At 39.6% G+C, this 20,403-nt stretch overlaps 1 protein-coding gene across 3 annotated transcripts in view; it reads right to left on the bottom strand.

Moving 5' to 3' along the window:
* Positions 1-404: 404 nt before the first annotated feature.
* Positions 405-20,403, bottom strand: part of LOC120544406 (SR-related and CTD-associated factor 4-like) — a 41,146-nt gene continuing 21,147 nt past the window's right edge. For 2 of the 3 annotated variants that reach the window (XM_039778115.1, XM_039778134.1), the window contains 2 exons: positions 2,063-2,201; positions 405-1,469 (listed from right to left, as the gene is read on the bottom strand). In XM_039778115.1, coding sequence (XP_039634049.1) covers positions 1,036-1,469; positions 2,063-2,201 — 573 coding nt within the window. In that variant the 3' untranslated portion in view covers positions 405-1,035. The remainder of the gene's footprint in view (positions 1,470-2,062; positions 2,202-20,403) is intronic. The other variant, XM_039778125.1, reaches the window with a different exon arrangement.

The raw sequence follows: 20,403 nt of genomic DNA, 5'->3' as shown, positions 1-20,403 counted from the left end.
GTGCAGTGTGTCTGTGCATCCCATCGCCTGCACATACAGATGCTTTTCCGTCAATGTGAACAAATACATCTGACAAGAAATGTGATGGAGACTGGAGGCTGCACTGACTTCTATTTTAAAAAGAAACAAGCTAAATGGCTTCATAATGGTTTATATGCAGATATAACAAGCCATATAATTATCAAGATCCCATTACTGTAGTTTAATATAAGACCGAAAGTCAGTTGCAGATCACTATTGCTGTATAGCTGTACGTTACACAGAAAACGCATGATGGCTGTTTATTAAATGATGTTTAAAACTGATAGTAACTTCTCATGCAGGACTACTTATCATCCCAACAATTTTTTGTTTAGAAAGATTAAAAATTTGTTTGAGCGACACAAATAAATCAGATGATCTGATCAGATGGTTGTACCTCTTTTTAATATTCACTGCACATGATCTTACAAGGTGTGACCTTAATGTACAACAGAGGTTGGCCATGGTAACAGGGTTTACTCTACCCTCTACTGGCCGGACATGAAATCTTCTGATTCAAATGAAATCCAACTTTTCTGGTGAGGAATTAAACATTAGTGTGTTACAAAGGCATTTTACTAAAAACAAAATACCAAAAAGGTATGAATTATAATGATTTAAAGATATTTACTGTATCCTTCAATACACAAAAACTCTGGTGAGGGAACAAGCTAAAAAATACAGACTCTGCCTTTGTTTTTGCCTCCAACTACTAAGATTAAACTTAAGCATAAACTAAACAACTTCAAATATACAAAAAGATAGCAACCAGCTACAAGCACATACAGTATTTACAGCAGAGTCTCTCCTCTGGGGAGTTTGAAGGAGCGTGGACCACATTCAGAACGCCGTGTCTTGTTTTCCATTCAAGGTTCTGGTGGTGTAAATTAAAGTCTGAACACAGGTTTATGCGCCTTCAATTGTTCACGGCAGTCCTTGTTGAACCAGGTGTCCTGATACTTACTACTTAGTATGTGTCACAGTGATTCAGCATCCTCTCTCCTCAGCTGACCTCTACCATCTCCCTCTGTGGAAGGGTGGGCACCCAAACCCTGGCCTCCCATTTCGGAAATGTCGCCCTTCTCTGCCATCCATGCCCTCATGTCCCATAGAAGGATGTTGATGGAAAGGAGGGCCACGAGGAGGAAAGGGCATAGGCATTCTGAACCTATCTGGTGGGAACATGGGTCCCCGGTGCATCATTTGCGGGGGCATGTGTGGCATGTGTGGAGGCGAGAGGAATGGAGCTAGATGAGGATTCGGCATGCCGGGAGGGGGCTGCAGAGGTGGCATACCCAGTCTCGGACCCTGCATGACTCCTGGGCCTGGCATGGTCATCACCGGTGCTCCAGGAGACCCCAGGTGGTTGTCGCTGCCCGGATCTGAGGGCGTGCCTTGGTCTCCTTTGGAATCATTGGGGGACTCTTCTGGATGTTTTACACTTCCTGCTGCAAAAGAGGATAAGATAAGGTTTTATCGATCCCCTAGTGGTAAATTAAGTATCGTGGCAGCGTAACAGAAAAACAGACCAGAAAGAAGTAACATCAAGCCAACAACAGTGACAACAGTGCGGCATATAGCCACTTTCCGAACTGAGGGATTTTTGCAGTTCCTAGAACATACCGTTTCTAGAACCCTTTTTTTCTCGTGTTCCGATTGGACCAATTTGGGGATTATTAAGTTCCTCTGGCTGCAGTTCCTGTAACAGTTCCTACTTCAGGGCAGGGTCTTTCCCTTTTTCCCTTTCCTGCATAGTGGTGGTTAGATGGCTGTGATTATAATAACAAAAGGTCAGTTCCTATGGCCACTTGGCCCGTGTGAATGCAAATGGAAAAAACAGTTTTGGGGGAGAGTAGTTAGTAGAACGGTTTAGAAGTGGACTGTTCCTATAACTACATTCCTGTAACTACTTAGTCGGAAAGAGGCTATAGATCTGTTCATTTTAGCATCAAGTCCAAAGAGAAGTTACTTTGAATCAACATGACAGCACAGATGATGGTTTGAAAAATCCACACTATTTTCTTCTATAAAGACGTCTTACCTGGTGCCAACTTTGTAGGGCCAAACTCTGTGGGGAGGAAAGGAGCTCCTCCTGGAGGCATGGATGTAGGGGACAGCATGATGGGGCCAGGAAAAGCAGGTGGACTCCTGATGGGTACTGCCTGTTGAACCTGTGGCACCTGGAAGACAAAGAAACACAATGGCGTCCTCATTAAGATTAAAGTTGTCTTGCCAGACCTGTCTGGGATAGGGGGAAAAAAACGCACATCACATCCTGTGTGTCAGGCTTTATCCCAGCACCGTACATCCGGTAAACCGGACTAAGATTAAAGTACAATGAGCAAGAAAGCTTTCTTGAAGCAGTGAACTGAAAGCAAAACTGTACGAACATCTTCTGAATCCACAGCATGAAGACACTTGTTGATTGCATCCCATGTGTATTTATCTTTGTTACATTTCATGAAGGAAAAAAATCTTTTGATGAGTATTTTATTTTTTCAAGCATTTCTGAAAGTTTCCCAAATAATTTTCAGTAGAGTCAAATACAAAACAAACACGTTTCCCCTGTATATACAATACTGTGACATAATTATGCATTTTTTAAAGGTCCCATGACATGGTGCTCTTTGGATGCTTTTATATAGACCTTAGTGGTCCCCTAATACTGTATGTGAAGTCTCTTTTATATAGACCTTAGTGGTCCCCTAATACTGTATGTGAAGTCTCTTTTATATAGACCTTAGTGGTCCCCTAATACTGTATCTGAACTCTTTTATATAGACCTTAGTGGTCCCCTAATACTGTATCTGAAGTCTCTTTTATATAGACCTTAGTGGTCCCCTAATACTGTATCTGAAGTCTCTTTTATATAGACCTTAGTGGTCCCCTAATACTGTATCTGAAGTCTCTTTCCCGAAATTCAGCCTTGGTGCAGAATTACAGCCACTAGAGCCAGTCCCACAATGAGCTTTCCTTAGGATGTGCCATTTCTGTGTCTGTAGCTATTTAGTAGGAGAGAGGGGGGGCAAGGTGGAGGGTGGGGGTGTGGCCTTGACCAACTGCCACTTTGCTTGTCTATAGAGCTCAACAGTCCTGCCCACAGCGGGTTTACGGAAGTAAAAATACAGTGCAATTTCTCCAATGACAAATTGGAGTATAAGCCATAAAATGGTAACCGTCGATGGTAGACTTAAAACCAGCATGCCAACATGACTAAGCGATTGTATATGCTCATATAGACGACAAAAATCATGGGGCACCAACCTTGTTTTGAGATAAACGTCTTTTATTCGCGATGTCTTGGATAAGTACTTCATTACCCACAATCCTGAACAATCCCACAGTGATGCCTCTGATTGGTGAAACTCATGCTGGTGAGGAAGGGGGGGGGGTCAGTGCTGCCTGGACGATCCGTCAAGAGGATTAACGACACTGCACGAATCAGTATCTGTTCCACGCTTCTGCCGTTAGCCTCCGCCAGGAAGCTAACATTAGTTTAGCTAACAGCTAATTCTGCTAACTGCTAGCTGACAGCTTGATTCAGTCTAAAATAACATTAAAGCGCCCATATTATGCTAATTTTCAGTTTCATAATTGTATTTTAAGGTTGTACCAGAATAGGTTTACATGGTTTAATTTTCAAAAAACACCATATTTTTGTTGTACTGCACAGCTCTCTCTCACTGCTGCAGATCCTCTTTTCACCTGGTCTCTGTTTTAGCTACAGAGTGAGACCTCTTTTCTTCTTCTGTACTATCTTTGATTGCACTCAGTAGCCCAGATGTAGATCATGTCAGCTAGCTTGCTCCATAGACAGTAAAAGAAAGGTTGTTTCTCCAACTTCGGTCAGTTACAAGGCTGGATTAGCTGGGAGACTTCTTCTCAACCAGGGCGCACATGTAAGTAGCTCTTTTGTAGATTATGGTGAACTTGTGTGTGTTGTTGCTATTGAGAAGAGGTAGCATGCTAGCGTTAGCACGCTAACGCTAGCATGCTAACGGTTGCGGTTAGCCAGTTCGTTTCGGCTTGTGACGTAGAAAGCCGTGCAGATTTTGAACAGCTCACCCGGAGACTGAAGGCAGGACACATTCAGAAACCGTATCTCACTCAAAACAGCATAGATGGATTTTTTTCAAAGTTTGTATGCATGTGGAAGCACCAGAGACACAAAATAACACCCCAAATCCCAGAAAAAGTGATTTTTTCATAATATGGGCACTTTAACTCAAACTAAACACTGGGAAAGCAGGCTACAGCTGATGTAACAGCTGTTATATATTTTAACGGTTATGTTCAGGTTTTATTTTGAGGGTCTTTTAAAGTTATTACATGCTGTCTCAGCTAGCGGTTAGCCGAATTAGCTGTTAGCTAAACTAACGTAGCTTCCTTTATTCCGTGGTGCGCGGTGGTTTATGGGATGAGTACTTCCTTCGCTCTGAAATGACGATATGTACACAGTCTTGTACCTTTGACTTTTTTTGGACTTTCTGTTAGTTTTTTCACTCAAAATGGTACGTTGTATGCTTATGAGTCACGTACCATCTGGTTAGCCTAAAGGCCGGGACACATCAGGCCGATTATCGGCCGTGGGACAGTCTGGCGAGGTCAGTGACTCAAATCTGTTCGGTGTGTCCCGTGCCGTCGTCCGTCTGGGGGGCTGTCGGCGTTCATTTTGGCCGACCTGACATGTTCGGTCGGCGGCAGGGAAGTCAGGACTCACCCGGAAATGACAAGCGGAATGAGGTGACTACAGTCTCTCAAAATCTGATGAAAATCTTTTAAACTGACCTTTGTTGAGCTGAAATGAAGACAGATTCAGCAACTGCACGGCCTATTTCTCGCTTAAAATGTTTCCAGAAACACGTTTCAGTGAACTATTTTAGTACAATATGAGATCGTATTCTGAACGGCCGCCATGACAGTCTGGCTCTGAATTTCCAGAGAAAACAAACCCATGTGACGCGTTCGTCCAATCAGCTGCCGGTTTTCATTTATTGGGCAACATTACAGATTAGTGCCGCCTGCTGTTATGTAGATGTATTACGTCTCGTCTCCTCTCGTCTTTTTGGTCTGTTCTGTGGCAGTTTTTTGGACCTCGGGGACGCGACTGATCATATCGACGGGGTTTTCTGTAAATGGTCGCCCGTCGGCTATATATGTCTACACCATTAGGCATGGTCCAAAACTCTTTCTATACAGATTTTTTACTTCTGGAACCCAAGATCTCTCAAAGGAAGGGCGGGACTGTTGCGCTCTATAAGCCATGATGTCTGTCTCTCTCTCATGGGTGGGCCAAATTCTCTGGGCGGACAAAGCAGAGAAAGGGGAGATAACCTTGCTCCTCAGGGCCTCATAAGGAGAAGATTCCAGATCGGCCCATCTGAGCTTTCATTTTCTCAAAGGCAGAGCAGGATACCCAGGGCTCGGTTTACACCTATCACCATTTCTAGCCACTGGGGGACCATAGGCAGGCTGGGGGAATGCATATTATTTGTTAAAAAACCTCATAAAGTGAAATGTTCATGCCTTGGGACCTTTAAGTGGCTGAATGTTCTCCATCCCATAATACATTGCTGGAATACAAAATAATCAGGTGATGCATGTGTCACTAAATGCATCAGTACTTACAAACCCAGTCAGAATCAGAATAAGAAGCACGTTTGCTCAGGAAAATGGTTGCGGTTGCAGTTTTGTTTAAAATTGCTTTATCACAGCATCAAATACCATTATCATATACACTACGTATTTTGTAATAGGAGGAGGATGTTTGCCATTATGGAGGCTTTTTGTTGCAGCAAAGTTGAGTTTCACTTGGTGGAGCTGTTGATGACTGCTGACACTTGAGAATTATTTAACCAAAATGGCTTTCAGAGGATGTAAATTCCCACCCTAACAATACTGAACAATGCCCTTATTTCTTATAATACCCCTAAACAACCAGAATGTTGATTTAAAAAAAGTTTCAGAGTTCCAGACTTTGCATTAAAGTGCTCATATTATGCTCATTTTCAGGTTCATAATTGTATTTAGAGGTTATATCAGAATAGGTTTCCATGGTTTCATTTTCAAAAAACACCATATTTTTGTTGTACTGCACATTTCTGCAGCTCCTCTTTTCATCCTGTGTGTTGAGCTCTCTGTTTTAGCTACAGAGTGAGACATCTCACTTCTTTTCCATCTTTGTTGGGAGTCGCATATGCTCAGTAACTACAGGTAAGGACTACTAGCCAGAAGAAGCAGAGTATGAGAGCCTGCCCTGACAGTACCTAGGCAAGGACTACTAGCCAGTCAGAAGCAGAGTATGAGGGCGTGCCATGCTAGCAGCTAGGCGAGCATTATAACGTGTGTTCCAAAGTGACCATGTTTGTCTCTGAAGTAAAGGCTGGACTACAATAGAGCTGTTTGGAGCAGTTTGTGAACAGTGTTTTCTGTTGGAGATGGTAAGTCCCTTTGGGGGGGGGACTTTGTGCTTTTTCACTTTGTAAACCTATAACGTGCACAAAAAAGATCTATAACAATAAAGAAAAGGGAAAAAGCAAAAAAGCATAATATGAGCACTTTAAGGTCAAAGTAAAGGTAGATACCTGGGCAGGGATGTGTTTGAGTGCCTGAGAGGGTACAGAGTTCACATAAGCCGCTTTCCGACCGGAGGGATGTTTGCAGTTCCTAGAACATAACGTTCCTAGATCCCTTTTTTAAATTAATTTTTTTGTTCCTCTGGCCACAGTTCATGTAACTCTTTCAGCTCCTACTTTAGGGAAGGGTCTTTTCACTTTTCCGCACAGTGGTGGTTAGATGGCTGTGATTATAATAAGAAAAGGTCGGTTCCTATGGCCACTTGGCCAGTGTGAATGCAAATGGTAAACCGGTTTTGGGGGAGAGTAGTTAGTAGAACTGTTTAGAAGTGGACTGTTCCTATAACTACGTTCCTGTAACTTTAATTAAAAAGTGTTACATGCTTTGAGATATCCTGCTATCTATCTGTTAGGCCTGGGGACCTCTCCAATTTAACTACCATGCACAAGTATCTTGCTGAGATTAGTAACTGGATGTGGCAAAATTTTCTTCAATTAAATAATCTCTGTTCATTGGCCGCTAATAGAAAATCTTTTGCCAAAAACCTCAGCCTCACTTTTGACTCCCAGCTGAAATTTGACAAACACGTCAACGGTTACTCCGCCCTGCTACTTTCACCTGAAGAGTATTGCAAAAATACATCCAATGCTGTCCTTCCAGCCGTTGGAAATGGTTATTCGGGCCTTTGGGTCCTCCCACTGAGACTACTGTAATGCTCTTTATTCCTGCCTAAGCCAAGAAGCAGTTAACCGGTTACAATTAGTTCAAAACTCAGCAAGACTACTCACTAACACCTCATATCACTCTCACACCACCCCACTTCTGATAGCTCTTCACTGGCTTCCAATTCAATTTAGCATTCAATACAAGATCATCCTACTCATCTGTAAGGCTTTGAGAGGTCTTGCTCCAGACTATATTATTGAACTACTAATGCCATATACCTCTGCTAGGCCCCTCAGGTCCTGTGAACAAGGCCTTCTAGTTGTACCTCGTACAAAACTGAAAACACGAAGGGACTGTGCGTTTGCTGTCCTGGGTCCCAGGCTGATGAACAGTCTCCCCTGGGACCTCTCTCTTTTCTTAATGTTTTTGTGTTTGATGCATGTGCTCAATTTTGAGTAGTGACACCTCTAATTGTTCTGTTATAATGTTTGTGCTGTACTCTTCTTTTGTTCTTTTAACCTTTTTATCTTTTGTAAAGCACTTTCTCTTAGGTTTTAAAAGGATAGAAATACAACTTTACTTACTAACAATGGATAAAAGCTATCGCTCTATAAGAGCTGATATCACTGACCTGCCATACACATTTTACATGCTATATTGCACAGGCATAGCAACTAACTTAATTTTATCAGTGACATAGCAGTACTTGTATATTTAGTCTGATGCAAGTTTAAATTTACAGAACTTACAGAATACGGTACAGCTTGCAAACAATGACTTGAATACACTATCAAAAGTGTGAATAAAGCATGATGCGATGCAGTCATTTTCTACCCTGGAATTATTTTTCTATATCAGAAAACTTAGGTTTGAAGTGTTTTAGAAATAGCATCAGACATATACATTGTATAATAAATACATACTATTATCTATGACAAGTTGACAGTGTTTGGCAAATAAAGGTTATACTGTAGTTATGATTTCAAAGTCAGTCAGAATGACTGATGTTAGAAATAAAGTCACGGCGAACTCCTATCACACAATCAAATGTATAAGAAACATATTCATAATGCTATAATGTGCTACCAGTTACTGCATGACGGCACTTTCTGGTAATTTACTTTGATAAGAGGTATAATTAGGTGAATTTAAACATTTATGTAAGACCACTGATGCATGCATTTAACTCAAATTGCTCATTCAATTTCAATTTTCCGCAGATGGAAATCATGTGTCATGCATTCAACCTACAACCCGGAATCTATCATTAACACAAATCACATTTCTTTACATGAATGCATGATAACTGTCGGCCAGACTCACTAAGCACATCAAGGTAAAACTCATAGCCTACCAGATGCTGCCAGGTGATCATCTAAAGTTTCTGCCTTGACATTCTCTCCTGGGTGCCAGAGCTGGCTGTAGGCACACGGACTACAGAGCAAATTCACCTACAAATCTTGTTCCTGATATCTACTCAGCAAAAAAAGAAACGTCATCTCACTTTCAACTGGTTTTATTTTCAGCCAACTTAACGTGCGTACAACTTTGTATGAACATCAAAAAATTCAACTACGAAGAACTAAACTGAACGTTTCACAGACGTGTGACTAACAGAAATCAAAAAATGTATCCCTGAACAAAGTTTGTTCAAAATCAAAAGTCACAGTCAGTATCTGGTGTGGCCACCAGCTGCATTAAGTACTGCAGTGCATGTCCTCCTCATGGACTTCACCAGATTTGCCAGTTCTTGCTGTGAGATGTTACTCTTCCACCAAGGCACCTGCAAGTTCCCGGACATTTCTGGGGGGCATGGTTCTCGCCCTTACCCTCCGATCCAACAGGTCCCAGACGTGCTCAATGGGATTGAGATCCGGACTCTTCGCTGGCCATGGCAGAACACTAACTTTCCTGTCTCGCGGGAAATCACGCACAGAATGAGCGGTATGGCTGGTGGCGTTATCGTGCTGGGGGGTCATGTCAGGATGAGCCTGCAGGAAAGGTACCACATGAGGGAGGAGGATGTCTTTCCTGTAACGTTCAGCAACTTTTGATTTTGACCATCCTTTGGTATTTTGGGATACATTTTTCCATTTCTGTTAGTCACGTCTGTGAAACGTTGCTCAGTTTAGTTCTTAGTAGTTGAATTTTGTTACGTTCATACAAAGTTTTACGCATGTTAACTTGGCGGATAATAAAAGCAGTTGAAAGTGAGAGGACGTTTCTTTTTTTGCTGAGTGTAGAATGCAATATGCGGTTATCCTTCAAAATGTGACTGACTGAGCGGCCTCCCAGCGCGTAACATCAGGACAACAAATACACAAAATACCCCCTAATGATTCAATGTGTTCAATAATGATATGCAACAACAGATTTTGCTCATCTGCAAGGCAAACAAATCTCTCCTTAGATGGAAAGCGCCTATTTCTGTTGCAATTGATCGTAATCACGTGTATGGGGTGTGAAAAGCAAAAAGCCATCTCTGCACAGATAAGTCGCAAATTAATCATGAATCATGCATCAAACTGTCTGAAGGATGATAAGCAAAAATGAAATATTATTGCACCTGAATTTTGACACCCAACCAGGACTGTTCTCTGCAAGGAGTGTCCTGCCTGTTATACATACATGTACTGGACACACAGCAGCCTAATATTATACCTTGCAAATTGAAAGGGTATATTTGAATTTATTGAAGTATGAATTCAAATAATTTAAGTTATTCACACACACACACACACACACACACACACACACACACACACACACACACACACACACACACACACACACACACACACACACACACACACACACACACACACACACACACACACAACACACACAACACACACACACACACACACACACACACGACTCTTGAGAGAATTTGAAGGCCTCATATCTACGGTTAGAACATTTTTTGTTTGGAAATTTTCACCAGGTTTGCTCATTGTTCTACAAACAAACATGTATGCCATCATACTAATTAGACAAGCTATTAACAACATAGTGGTGATGTAGCAATTTATCCCACAGCACATAATGTGTGAATAGTAAAAAAAAAAACAGGCACAGACAGACAATATACTTACTTATATATTTCAAGAGAGAATTTGGGGACTCCCCAGTTATTTCAATAAGTTTTTTTCCTGGAAACACCATTTAGTGGCCATCAGAAGAACTGCAGGTAAAAGCACTTGGAGCTGGATTTAGTATTTGGGTGAGGGGGTTATAGTGTGATTCATCAGTAGCCTTACTCAGGTCAGTAAGTCAACTAGCTCTGATGTTTAAAGCTTTGTCATCTTATTGGGTAATAAGGGTACACATTTTTTTTTTGCTCAGATCTTTTGAATGCAACAAAACAGTAGTCAGAAGAAAAGCTGTCGGACATTGTAAATAAAGACTGGAGTTTACTACTTAGCTGACTGTTAAACTCACTCCAGAATAAAAAGCGATGCTCAATCACCAGCTTATCATTTTGATATGTCTATCTTCGGTAAAAAGGCTAATTAGTGATGGCAAGAGGTGTACATTTCTGTCTGCTACAATGCCAATTTTAACACCGCCATTAGGAGTCACCAAAGTTGGACATTTTTTAAATCCTACACATAGTGGCTTTAAGTTTGCCACTTGCACACGAGTGAACCTCAGTTGAACGGAGGAAGCACTGAGGGAGGGGGTGCCTTTTCCTTAGCTAGGTCTTCATTTTTCTAAAGTCGCATAAAGCAGCTTTGAAACTACAATTCTTTTTTTTTGCTTTATGGGTGTGACCCAAATAAAGTTTTACATAATTGTTCATCTAATGGCAAAAAAAAAAGTCCTTGCACTAAATTATTTCAAATCTACTACTTGAAATTATATAATTTAACTACCTGCAGCAAAGAAATCAGTGGAAACATGACAGTACATAAAATAACCGGTCACTTTTTAAGTAAGCTCAATATGTTTAACTACTACTAACATACAATTGAAACAAAGAAAAAGCTGTTTAAAGGTCAAACAGCCTCGATGCAGTCAGAACTCTGGGGGAAAGCAACAGAGGGGTCTGCTCTTACCCTGGTGTTTCACTCCATCAGCAGCAAATATGACAGAAAATAGGACGTCTGCTGCTCCATTTTCCCTGCAGGTTATTTCCACTTAGGAAACCCCACGTGCAGGCAGCTGGGCATTGGATCTTTGATCAAGACCCTTCACTCGTTAATTTAATTCCTTTGTTTATACCTGCTACTTAGAAGACGTGAAAAGACAGTAATGAGGCAGCTCTACAATAAACCAGCCTTTAGATCTTGATAGGTTAGAGATTATTCATGTCATGGAAACAGAAAAGTCCCTTTTATTATGAATGAGCCTTTCATTACCTTCCAACCATACCACAGCATCATCCACGAGTGGGGATCCCTACATCCAAAGAACATTTCTTTAACACTCACCTTTGTGAGGCCTCATGTGAGTCTGATGTAAGTGAAGAATTTTCCTCTTTCCTTGAAATTTTCCAACTTCACTTGAAAACAACTGAAAGGAGAAGACTGCTCAGTTTACATTATAATCCATGTTAATGACTGAGCTATCTGGACCTATTCAGTGCATGTGAGAATGCTCCAGAAGGCTAAGAGTCAGACCGGTCATGTCTACAACATGTAGAAAATGTAGCTTTTTCTTTTAAAAGCTTTAAAAAGATTTTTGGAAAATAGAGCGCAGATCATGGTTTTAAAACATGACACCATCACGTCTCGTTCCCCTTACTTCTCCTCTCTCTTGCTCACATTCACAAATAGTTAATTTCTATTCTGAGCATAGGCTTAAGGACATTAAAAATCCAAAACCTTTGTGAAAACCTACATTCAAAATAACCCAATGTGTAATTACTATAATTTAGAATACCTTTAGTTTAGCATAAACTAGTTAAAATTAGGCATACAGTACAGGCCAAAAGTTTGGACACACCTCATTCAATGCATTCTCTTTATTTTCATGACTATTTACATTGTAGATTCTCACTGAAGGCATCAAAACTATGAATTAACACATATGGAATTATGTACTTAACAAAAAAGTCTGAAATAACTGAAAACATGTCTTATATTTGCATTTTTTGATAACTGCAAACCCTTGGTGTTCTCTCAATGAGCTTCATGAGGTAGTCACCTGAAATGGTTTTCACTTCACAGGTGTGCCTTGTCAGGGTTAATTAGTGGAAGTTTTTCCCTTATTAATAAAAAAAAAGCAAAGGGTGGCTACTTTGAAGAATCTAAAATATAAGACATGTTTTCAGTTATTTTTTTGTTAAGTACATAATTCCATGTGTTCATTCATAGTTTTGATGTCTTCAGTGAGAATCTACAATGTAAATAGTCATGAAAATAAAAAGGAAACGCATTGAATGAGGTGTGTCCAAACTTTTGGCCTGTACTGTACATCTAAGTGTAATGATTTGATATTTCTTTAAAAAAAAAAAAAAAGTGGCCGAGAGTGGGGACGAGGTTTTTCATATATAATATTCTTTTACGTTCGATTCGATTTTTTATAAACCAGCGACCAATTATGTCCTTTTTCCTTCAAATAAGTGAAAAAGCTAAATGCCCAACTGAGGAATGCAAGTAATTTATGCAGTGACAGAGCTTTACAGTTATTTTGCTGCTGCATTCGGAAGCTTATTTACATTCTATATGTCCTTTAACTGCATAATTAGATGATCGCAATGCTCCATGATTTAATAGTTTGATGCTGACACAAACTGGTTTTAACAGGTCGTTTGCAGGCCACTTCACGTTCAGGACTAATTTATTTTGGGATTTATTTCATTTTTACTACAACATAGGGCTGAAAGGGGCTCCCAACAAGGCTAAAACTATTTTAGAAAGGTTGACATTATGAAATGTGCTCCCTGTGTAAACTGCACATAAGCACTGTTTGCATTCTCTGTAGTTAATTCCTTGTTTATGGTGTGCAGTATAAATGTGCAGTAAAAACTTTTTATCCTTGGCTTCCAACTTCATTTTTTTTTTACCTTGTCCACTTCATTCCGACGGCTGGCAACATTTTGTGTTGTATCCGCTTTACTTCAACCTGCCTGGTAACCTGTAGAAGCAATGGCTAATAGTTGTACTGGAAAAATCCTGTTATGTCCGTTCAGTTATTTATCCATGAAACATTGATAAATAAGATACCAAACACAGACCAAGGGATGCAAACAGCCTGTAAGGATAACATACTGTATAAGAAATTTAAATTTTCTGATCTTCGAATGAAACAGAGCTCATACAAATGACATCAGACCCAATCGTCTTCAAACATTACAATTACACCCAGTTTGCTAGGTGATATTTACCATCTGGCATGAGACTAGACAACGTAGGAGGTTAAGTAATGTATGCAAGATAAGAGATTATTGACTTGGCCTTGTGACTAAGAAGATTTTTTAAGACATTACAAAGCCCGGCCCTAAAACCTAGATAACGTTAAAAAAGGCAACAATTCTGAAACTGAATCGCTGTAGGGGATCCAGGGAAAAAAACTTCTCAAACATCTTTTACAATTATAACATGTAAATCAAGCATCTTAATCATTTCTGAGATGAAAATATGGAATAGGTGGAAAATAAACATGCTGTTCTTTTGTTTTGCAAACTACTGTGAAACTATTTGGGCAAGAGATGAAAAAAGTGGCACAAGCTCCATCAACCCCACTGTGTTGAGCAGACATCGCCTGAACATGTTAATTTCCACTGCATGTTCAAGAGCATCATTTCTTTACTGGCACTGCTTAACCATGCACCTCTTTTGTGCCACTTCTCCCCTACTAATCTCCCTCTCTGCAGCTGACAGTGAAACTCCCACTGGCACCCACTGGCCACGTCACGTTAGTTGAGGTGTCATGCCATACAGACAGAAGAGCCAGTGAAGGTATAGTAGCTGGGACTTTCCCACCCAAGGAGAAAATTGCAGCTTTTTGGAGAGTTGACGCACACTGATGTTGGTTAACGGCGGCATGTCTTGACAGGTACAGGTGTGCCAAGATGCCATTGGTGTGGGATTATGTCGATACATACATAAAACAATAGTGTGTTTTGATGCATGTCATCTAATACAGGCTGAGCAAACGGTCACAAAAAAAGTTATTTGCTTTCAAAGCTCAATTAATGTGGATAATGTTATAAGTAGCAGCGTAAGGGTTTTCCTCAGTTTGCGTTACTATCCAAGTAGCCAAACGTGTGCCCAGAGGCAGAAGACCTAACATTTATATGCAGGTTTGAGGTAAGAAAAAAACTCTTCAGATCTACACAACTCCTGTGGGTCTTACATCCAGTATTTAAAGAGGTTAGCCTAAAGAAGTTTTCAAAAGCCATGTCTTAAATCCAAAGAATTTAAACCTGTGAATTACCTTTAAAATCGAGAAATTCCGAAGGTCACGTGGGTATGTAGGATGCCTGCCATAGAACCTCAACGATTTAGAAGGCTGACAAATGCAGATTTCTGTAAAATCCCTTAATGCACAGAATCAGAGGGACATTTGGAAAAACAGGGAGGCTTTAAACGATTTAACTACAAAGAATTTTGAATTTCACATTTTCTAAGTTTCCCAAAGGAAAACGGCTGTCATAAGCAATAATTGGACACAAATATGTCAGCTCTTTGCCGGTCGAAAAAAACTACACACATACACAAGCATCTCATCCCCCTTTAAGTGGCAGTTCCTAATGCCGGCCTTAGACCAAACACTTTTCAAGCGATTTTACTGTTGCAGATACATTTTCAACATCAGAATCAAATCATGAGTTATGGTGTGCTCCCATGATCTTGATTGTTAGGTGTAAGGTGGTCATAAAACTCAAAAAAGGCCCACCTGAAAAAAAAAAAAAATCAACAACACCTAGAATACCGCTGCCTCGGTTGGTTAGTTTGTGTTATTGTGTGACTGAACTAACCATTTAAAAACACCCAAGTCAGAGAATAAATAGCTGTAACGCCTTCAGTTCCCTGTCGTAAAGGGCTAAGTACGGTATGGTAAAGCAGTATAAAAAAAACTTAATATAGCATACATAAAACTGAGTTGTTTTTTTACGTGGGCTTTTTTTTTGGTGGCTAAAATACATTTTGCTGCTGCCCCCGTCAACAGCTTTACATTGCTTAGGTACTCCGGCCTGCTTCTCCAAAGTGGGGGCATGCTGACCGCCATTTACTGTCGGTACACTAAGTCCCTTATACTAAATTTTTCTCATCCAGAGGATCCAACAATATATCGAACGTGTTTAATATTATAAGTTGTCAAGTCTTGCCTCATGCAAAAAGGGAAGTTCAATGATGTGAACATTGTAAACAACCAATAGGTGGAACTCTCTCTAGCACCAAACAGAATGCAGCAAACCAGGTGGACAGTAAAAATGACTGGGACTCCGGGAGGCGCAAGAACGTGAACAGGTTTCAGTTCTCTTGGACTGTTGGAAAAGAGGGGAGGGGAGGGGGGGGGCGGGGCTGGGGGGACTGGTGGAATTGTGGAGTGAACAAGAGTGCTTCTTTGATGTGCCCTCTATTTGTACAACGATAGAGTGGAAACCAACCAGGGTCATGTCCACATTCTGCGGTGTCTTCTCTTTTTGGCTGGTTTTCAGAACAAACCACTGCAGACACAAGGGCAGCTGTGGCCAAAAGTTGTTTGTTCCTGCTCTGTTGTTCAGTTTTTCTTCTTGTAAATTTTCCCCAGGAGCAGAATGGGAAATTATCTCAAAATTATTCTAGCTGTAGTCTTGCAATCAGCGACCCTGCAAGATTCCCAGTCTTTGCAAAATCTTATAGTCCAACTAAAAACTATGTGACTTATGACACATCGTCTTTAGATGTGAAAGGGTTACAGATATTAATCTTTTCAAAGTCTTCTAGTTTATGGTAGGCTTAAAGGTGCGCTGACAAAATTTCACTGGACTACACATACAATAGAAAACTGATATTTCAAATGGTTTTCAAACAGCAAAAAGTGCTTAATCGAGATGAATCTTTACTCTTTGATCTTCTGCTTCAATGTCCATTTTATATTATTTGTATGAAGTGACAATTAACTAGCTAGGAGGGTAAACATGAAGGCAAAGCGTGCAGTCTACTTGTCATGTTGCATGTTATTTGCAGACATCTGTGGCAAACGACAACATGCATGTGGCCTGACAACTATGAACTGTACTTTTGCCTAAGGTCTAAAATGCTACATAGTCAAAGTAGAGGACTGGGTGAGTTTACACAGTAAAAATGTTTTGACCCAGAAAATAAGTTAAATTCAAGTCCCTTGGATGGTATCTCTTGCTCACTGATCTGGCATTATAAATTAAATCAAAAGTAGTAAGAATAACAAGGATCAACTCGTGCATCTTTCATAGCTTTAAGGCCAAGTTTAGCCTGAAATGCAATACATCTTTTTTGTATAACATCGTGATTGAGCAAGCAGACATTTGGACACATCCCTTTTCAGTTTACTTCATTAGAGCAAAAAAACTAATAATTTCAGGTGCGGATTTAAAAATGTTCAATCTAGCAGCTCCATGAAATATTATATAAAAACTTCTAACCCACAAACAATTATATAGCAGACTAATTTGTGTTCTGTTGTCTTGGGTACAAAAACAAATATCCTCAGTTTTTGGCACACAAAGTACTACCTCTTTAGAAAATTATCTTCAGAATTAGCAGTAGGGCAGTCTTACTTTTTTCCTTACACTTGGTCTTCATATTTTACTATACTTTATTGAAAAAGTTTAAACCTCAATATAAACAAGTCAAACAAATGTCTCTAAACTTCAGTCATGGTAGGTTGGCTATTGTCATTTTTTCCCCAGCATATTATACACTGATAACTAAACTAAGCTAAACTAGAGCCAATTTTTTTTACTGACCTTTTAAAAGGCATGACAAAGAAATACTGACAGCCTAACAATTGAGTCAGAAGTAAGCATGGTTCATTCTAGGGTTTAATCCCAGGAAACGGGATTCCCGGGAATTCTGATCAAAACCATTTCCCGTTTCCCAGGAAAGGTTATGACTGGAAACGGGAAATAAAATAAAATAAAAAGGCAAGGAGTGCGTGTCTATTGTTCTCATACAGTAATGTTGATGCAGGCGACGGTAGCTACGGTAATACAGGCTCCCTTAATCATTACACAGGCTCAATACAATCATTCATTAAAGATATGCCTGTCTTTTTGCAGTGCACACTGCACACAATTGTACATTTCTGAGGATCATTTTCTTTAATTTTGTTTGGCCCTGCCCTAATAAAGAAATATTTGGTTAACTTCGAGTGATTATTCCCATTTGCAGCCGTTTACACATCCTCAACAGCCACAGAATGGATTTCGATAACGTAATGGTTTAAGAATCAGTGGTTTACTTAACCATATTTCGTTAGTTTTTATAATACATTTCTATAAAACATTGATTATATAAGGGTTGCCTAGATTTTCAGAAGACAAGACCCAGACATTCCACCTGGCATTTCATAATTAGCGCTGCAGCAGATGTCACGCTGCAGCACGCAGCTCACTTCATCACGCAGCAGAATTGATCATTGCAGATCATTGTGTTGATGATGGACATAAACTGTGTTCTTTAGTCCTAAAAATGATACCAATAATATAAAAAATGTCAGTTTGGGATTTTGGGAACGCATATTTGAATGATATCGATACATTACTTGGGCTAAAAACAAACCAAAAAAAACACAGCCATTTCCCGGGATTCCCGGAATATGGGCTGTCTATTTCCCGGGATCTGATTCATCTCATTTTCGGGAAAAATATTAAACCCTAGTTCATTCAGTAATAAATTACCAAAAACAGGATCGTAGAAATCAGGATAGCATTCGTGGATAGCTAAGACTATGATACAAGCGTGGTTTACGTGGTTTATTAGTTTTTCCCTAATAATTTCATCAATAGCACACACGCAAACAAGAAATGCATAGATAACTGAAACCTGCTCTATGTACTGCAGTACATGGACACCGAGTCATGAGGAATGGCTCAGGCCTTGTTTGGTTAGGCAACATTCCCCTTGCCGAAAAAAATCTAAACAAATTCAAAAATAGTTTTCATTAACCAGTTTGGCGCAACACTTAGCATAAATTGCTTACGATGCGGTCTGCTTACCTTGTCTCCCACTGGGACACTTCCTCCCAATCGGGTCTTTAAGTCCCGCCAGCAGCCAACAGTCAGATACTCTCAACCGAAAGGCATGTGAGCAACCTCTCTTTACAGCGAAATATGGCAGGTTGCAGACAGTCCAGCTGGATGGTCTTTTTTTTTTTTTTTTTTATCGTGTGTTAACCATTTATTTTATTCAGCTTGTGGTGATGAGGACATTTTTACTTGCTTTAAAATTTTAACCAAACTGCTAATTAAAACTAAGATTTGGACTTATATATATATTTCGTAATCACCTCAACTGTCACATTTGTGCTTTAATTGAGTTATGGCAAGCTCAATATCAGTTTTTATATCCATGTGTTTAGGGTTCACACCTATTGCAACCAAAACAAACAACAAGAAGCTGATTCTATTTAACCATTGAAATATATTTTTGAGTCATTCAACCACTGGTGGACTGATAAGGGGGGAAAAATTGTAATTACATGTGAAAATGAAACAAACAGTCTATACACAATAACAGATAACTCTGCCAAACCCAGACATTCTGTATAATAGAGCTCAGATACTAAAAAGAGAGAAAGGATCACATAAATGCTTCCCTACACATACCACAGTAATTAAAGTTTTTTGATATTCCCACTTTATTTGAATACGTTATACTGCACAGTACAAGGTTACTGAGTGTAGATGCAAATATATATCGCAAAGAAAAAAGGAGAAACGCAGGTAAAAGCATTGCTGGATTTAATGCCTATCAGCAGAGGAGCTTATCTGACCTGTGGCAAAGTGGATACAAATCCCCTAAATTACACCTGTCTGCTTATTTGGAGACTCTGAAACAACCCTCATAATGCAAACAAAGACCTTAGTGACATGCTGACAACCCCTCTTATAGAGTAAATAATCTGATATTCATTTAAGACAGAAACTTGAAAATGTCTCTTTTTTATAAAAGTTTAATTCAGCACTCCATAATACTCATAATAATCTTATCCCATGTCTGTTGCACACACTTTGACTGAGAATTTATTTTTTAAGCACTTAATTTGTAACATGTAACCATTTGGGCCATCTGAACTCTTTGAGAAACTTTCACATGTCAAGTTTTTGTCTGTTTCTCTGTTGGGTTGGATCAAAGAATTAATACATCTGCTATCTGCAATTGGCTGAATGTATCCAATTTATAGTATATAATAAACAAAATAAGTTTCTTGATATTTCAGCTTCATCAGCATTCAATGTATCAAATATGACAAATAATTAACACAAACAACTTGCATGCCATTGTGTGGCTTTTCAAGTAATATTGCATAGGTGTATGTCTCATCCAAAGCATTGGTCAACCACAGTAATACTTCAGTTGTTAAGATGTGACACACGGAGCTCACAAGCCCAAACATACACACAATCCCAAATACTGGCCAACAGGTACATTTGCATCCCTTTTTGACAGTCTGCTGTCAGCTGTCACTAGTGACATTTGTTTATTCTTGGCCCCGAGATCAACGGCCTATATAATCTCAGCCTAGTGTAAACTAGACCAAAGAGTGTAAATCACTCATTTAAAAAGTAGATGCAATCAGTACTGACCAAGCCAGTGGGTGCGCTGAAATCATCCATTTTTTAACCTCTATTTGTGAATTTCACCATTAACTAGGGCTGTAACTAACAAACAATTCCATTATTGTTTGATCTGCCGATAATTTTCTTGATTAATTGTTTCCATCCAGAGGTCCAAGGTGATGTTTTTAAATTCTTGTTTTGTTGATCCAAAACCCAAAGATATTCAGTTTATTATTATATAAAACCATCCATATTTAAGAGGCTGAAAACAGCATTTTCTGTAATTTTTGCATAAAAAATTACTTTACGATTAATCTACTAATCATTGCAGCTCTAACAATAACATGGCAGAGGCATCAGTATTGTGACGATGATTACTTATGGACTAACATAGGCTGTGCACCAATTTCCAGAATAACACTGATTTCACTGAACGAGGTATTACC

Source organism: Perca fluviatilis, chromosome 2, assembly GCF_010015445.1.
Source record: "Perca fluviatilis chromosome 2, GENO_Pfluv_1.0, whole genome shotgun sequence".
In the NCBI taxonomy this organism is placed as follows: domain Eukaryota; kingdom Metazoa; phylum Chordata; class Actinopteri; order Perciformes; family Percidae; genus Perca; species Perca fluviatilis.
Note: the sequence above shows the minus strand (reverse complement) of the source record. Positions and strands in the feature narration are given on the sequence as shown.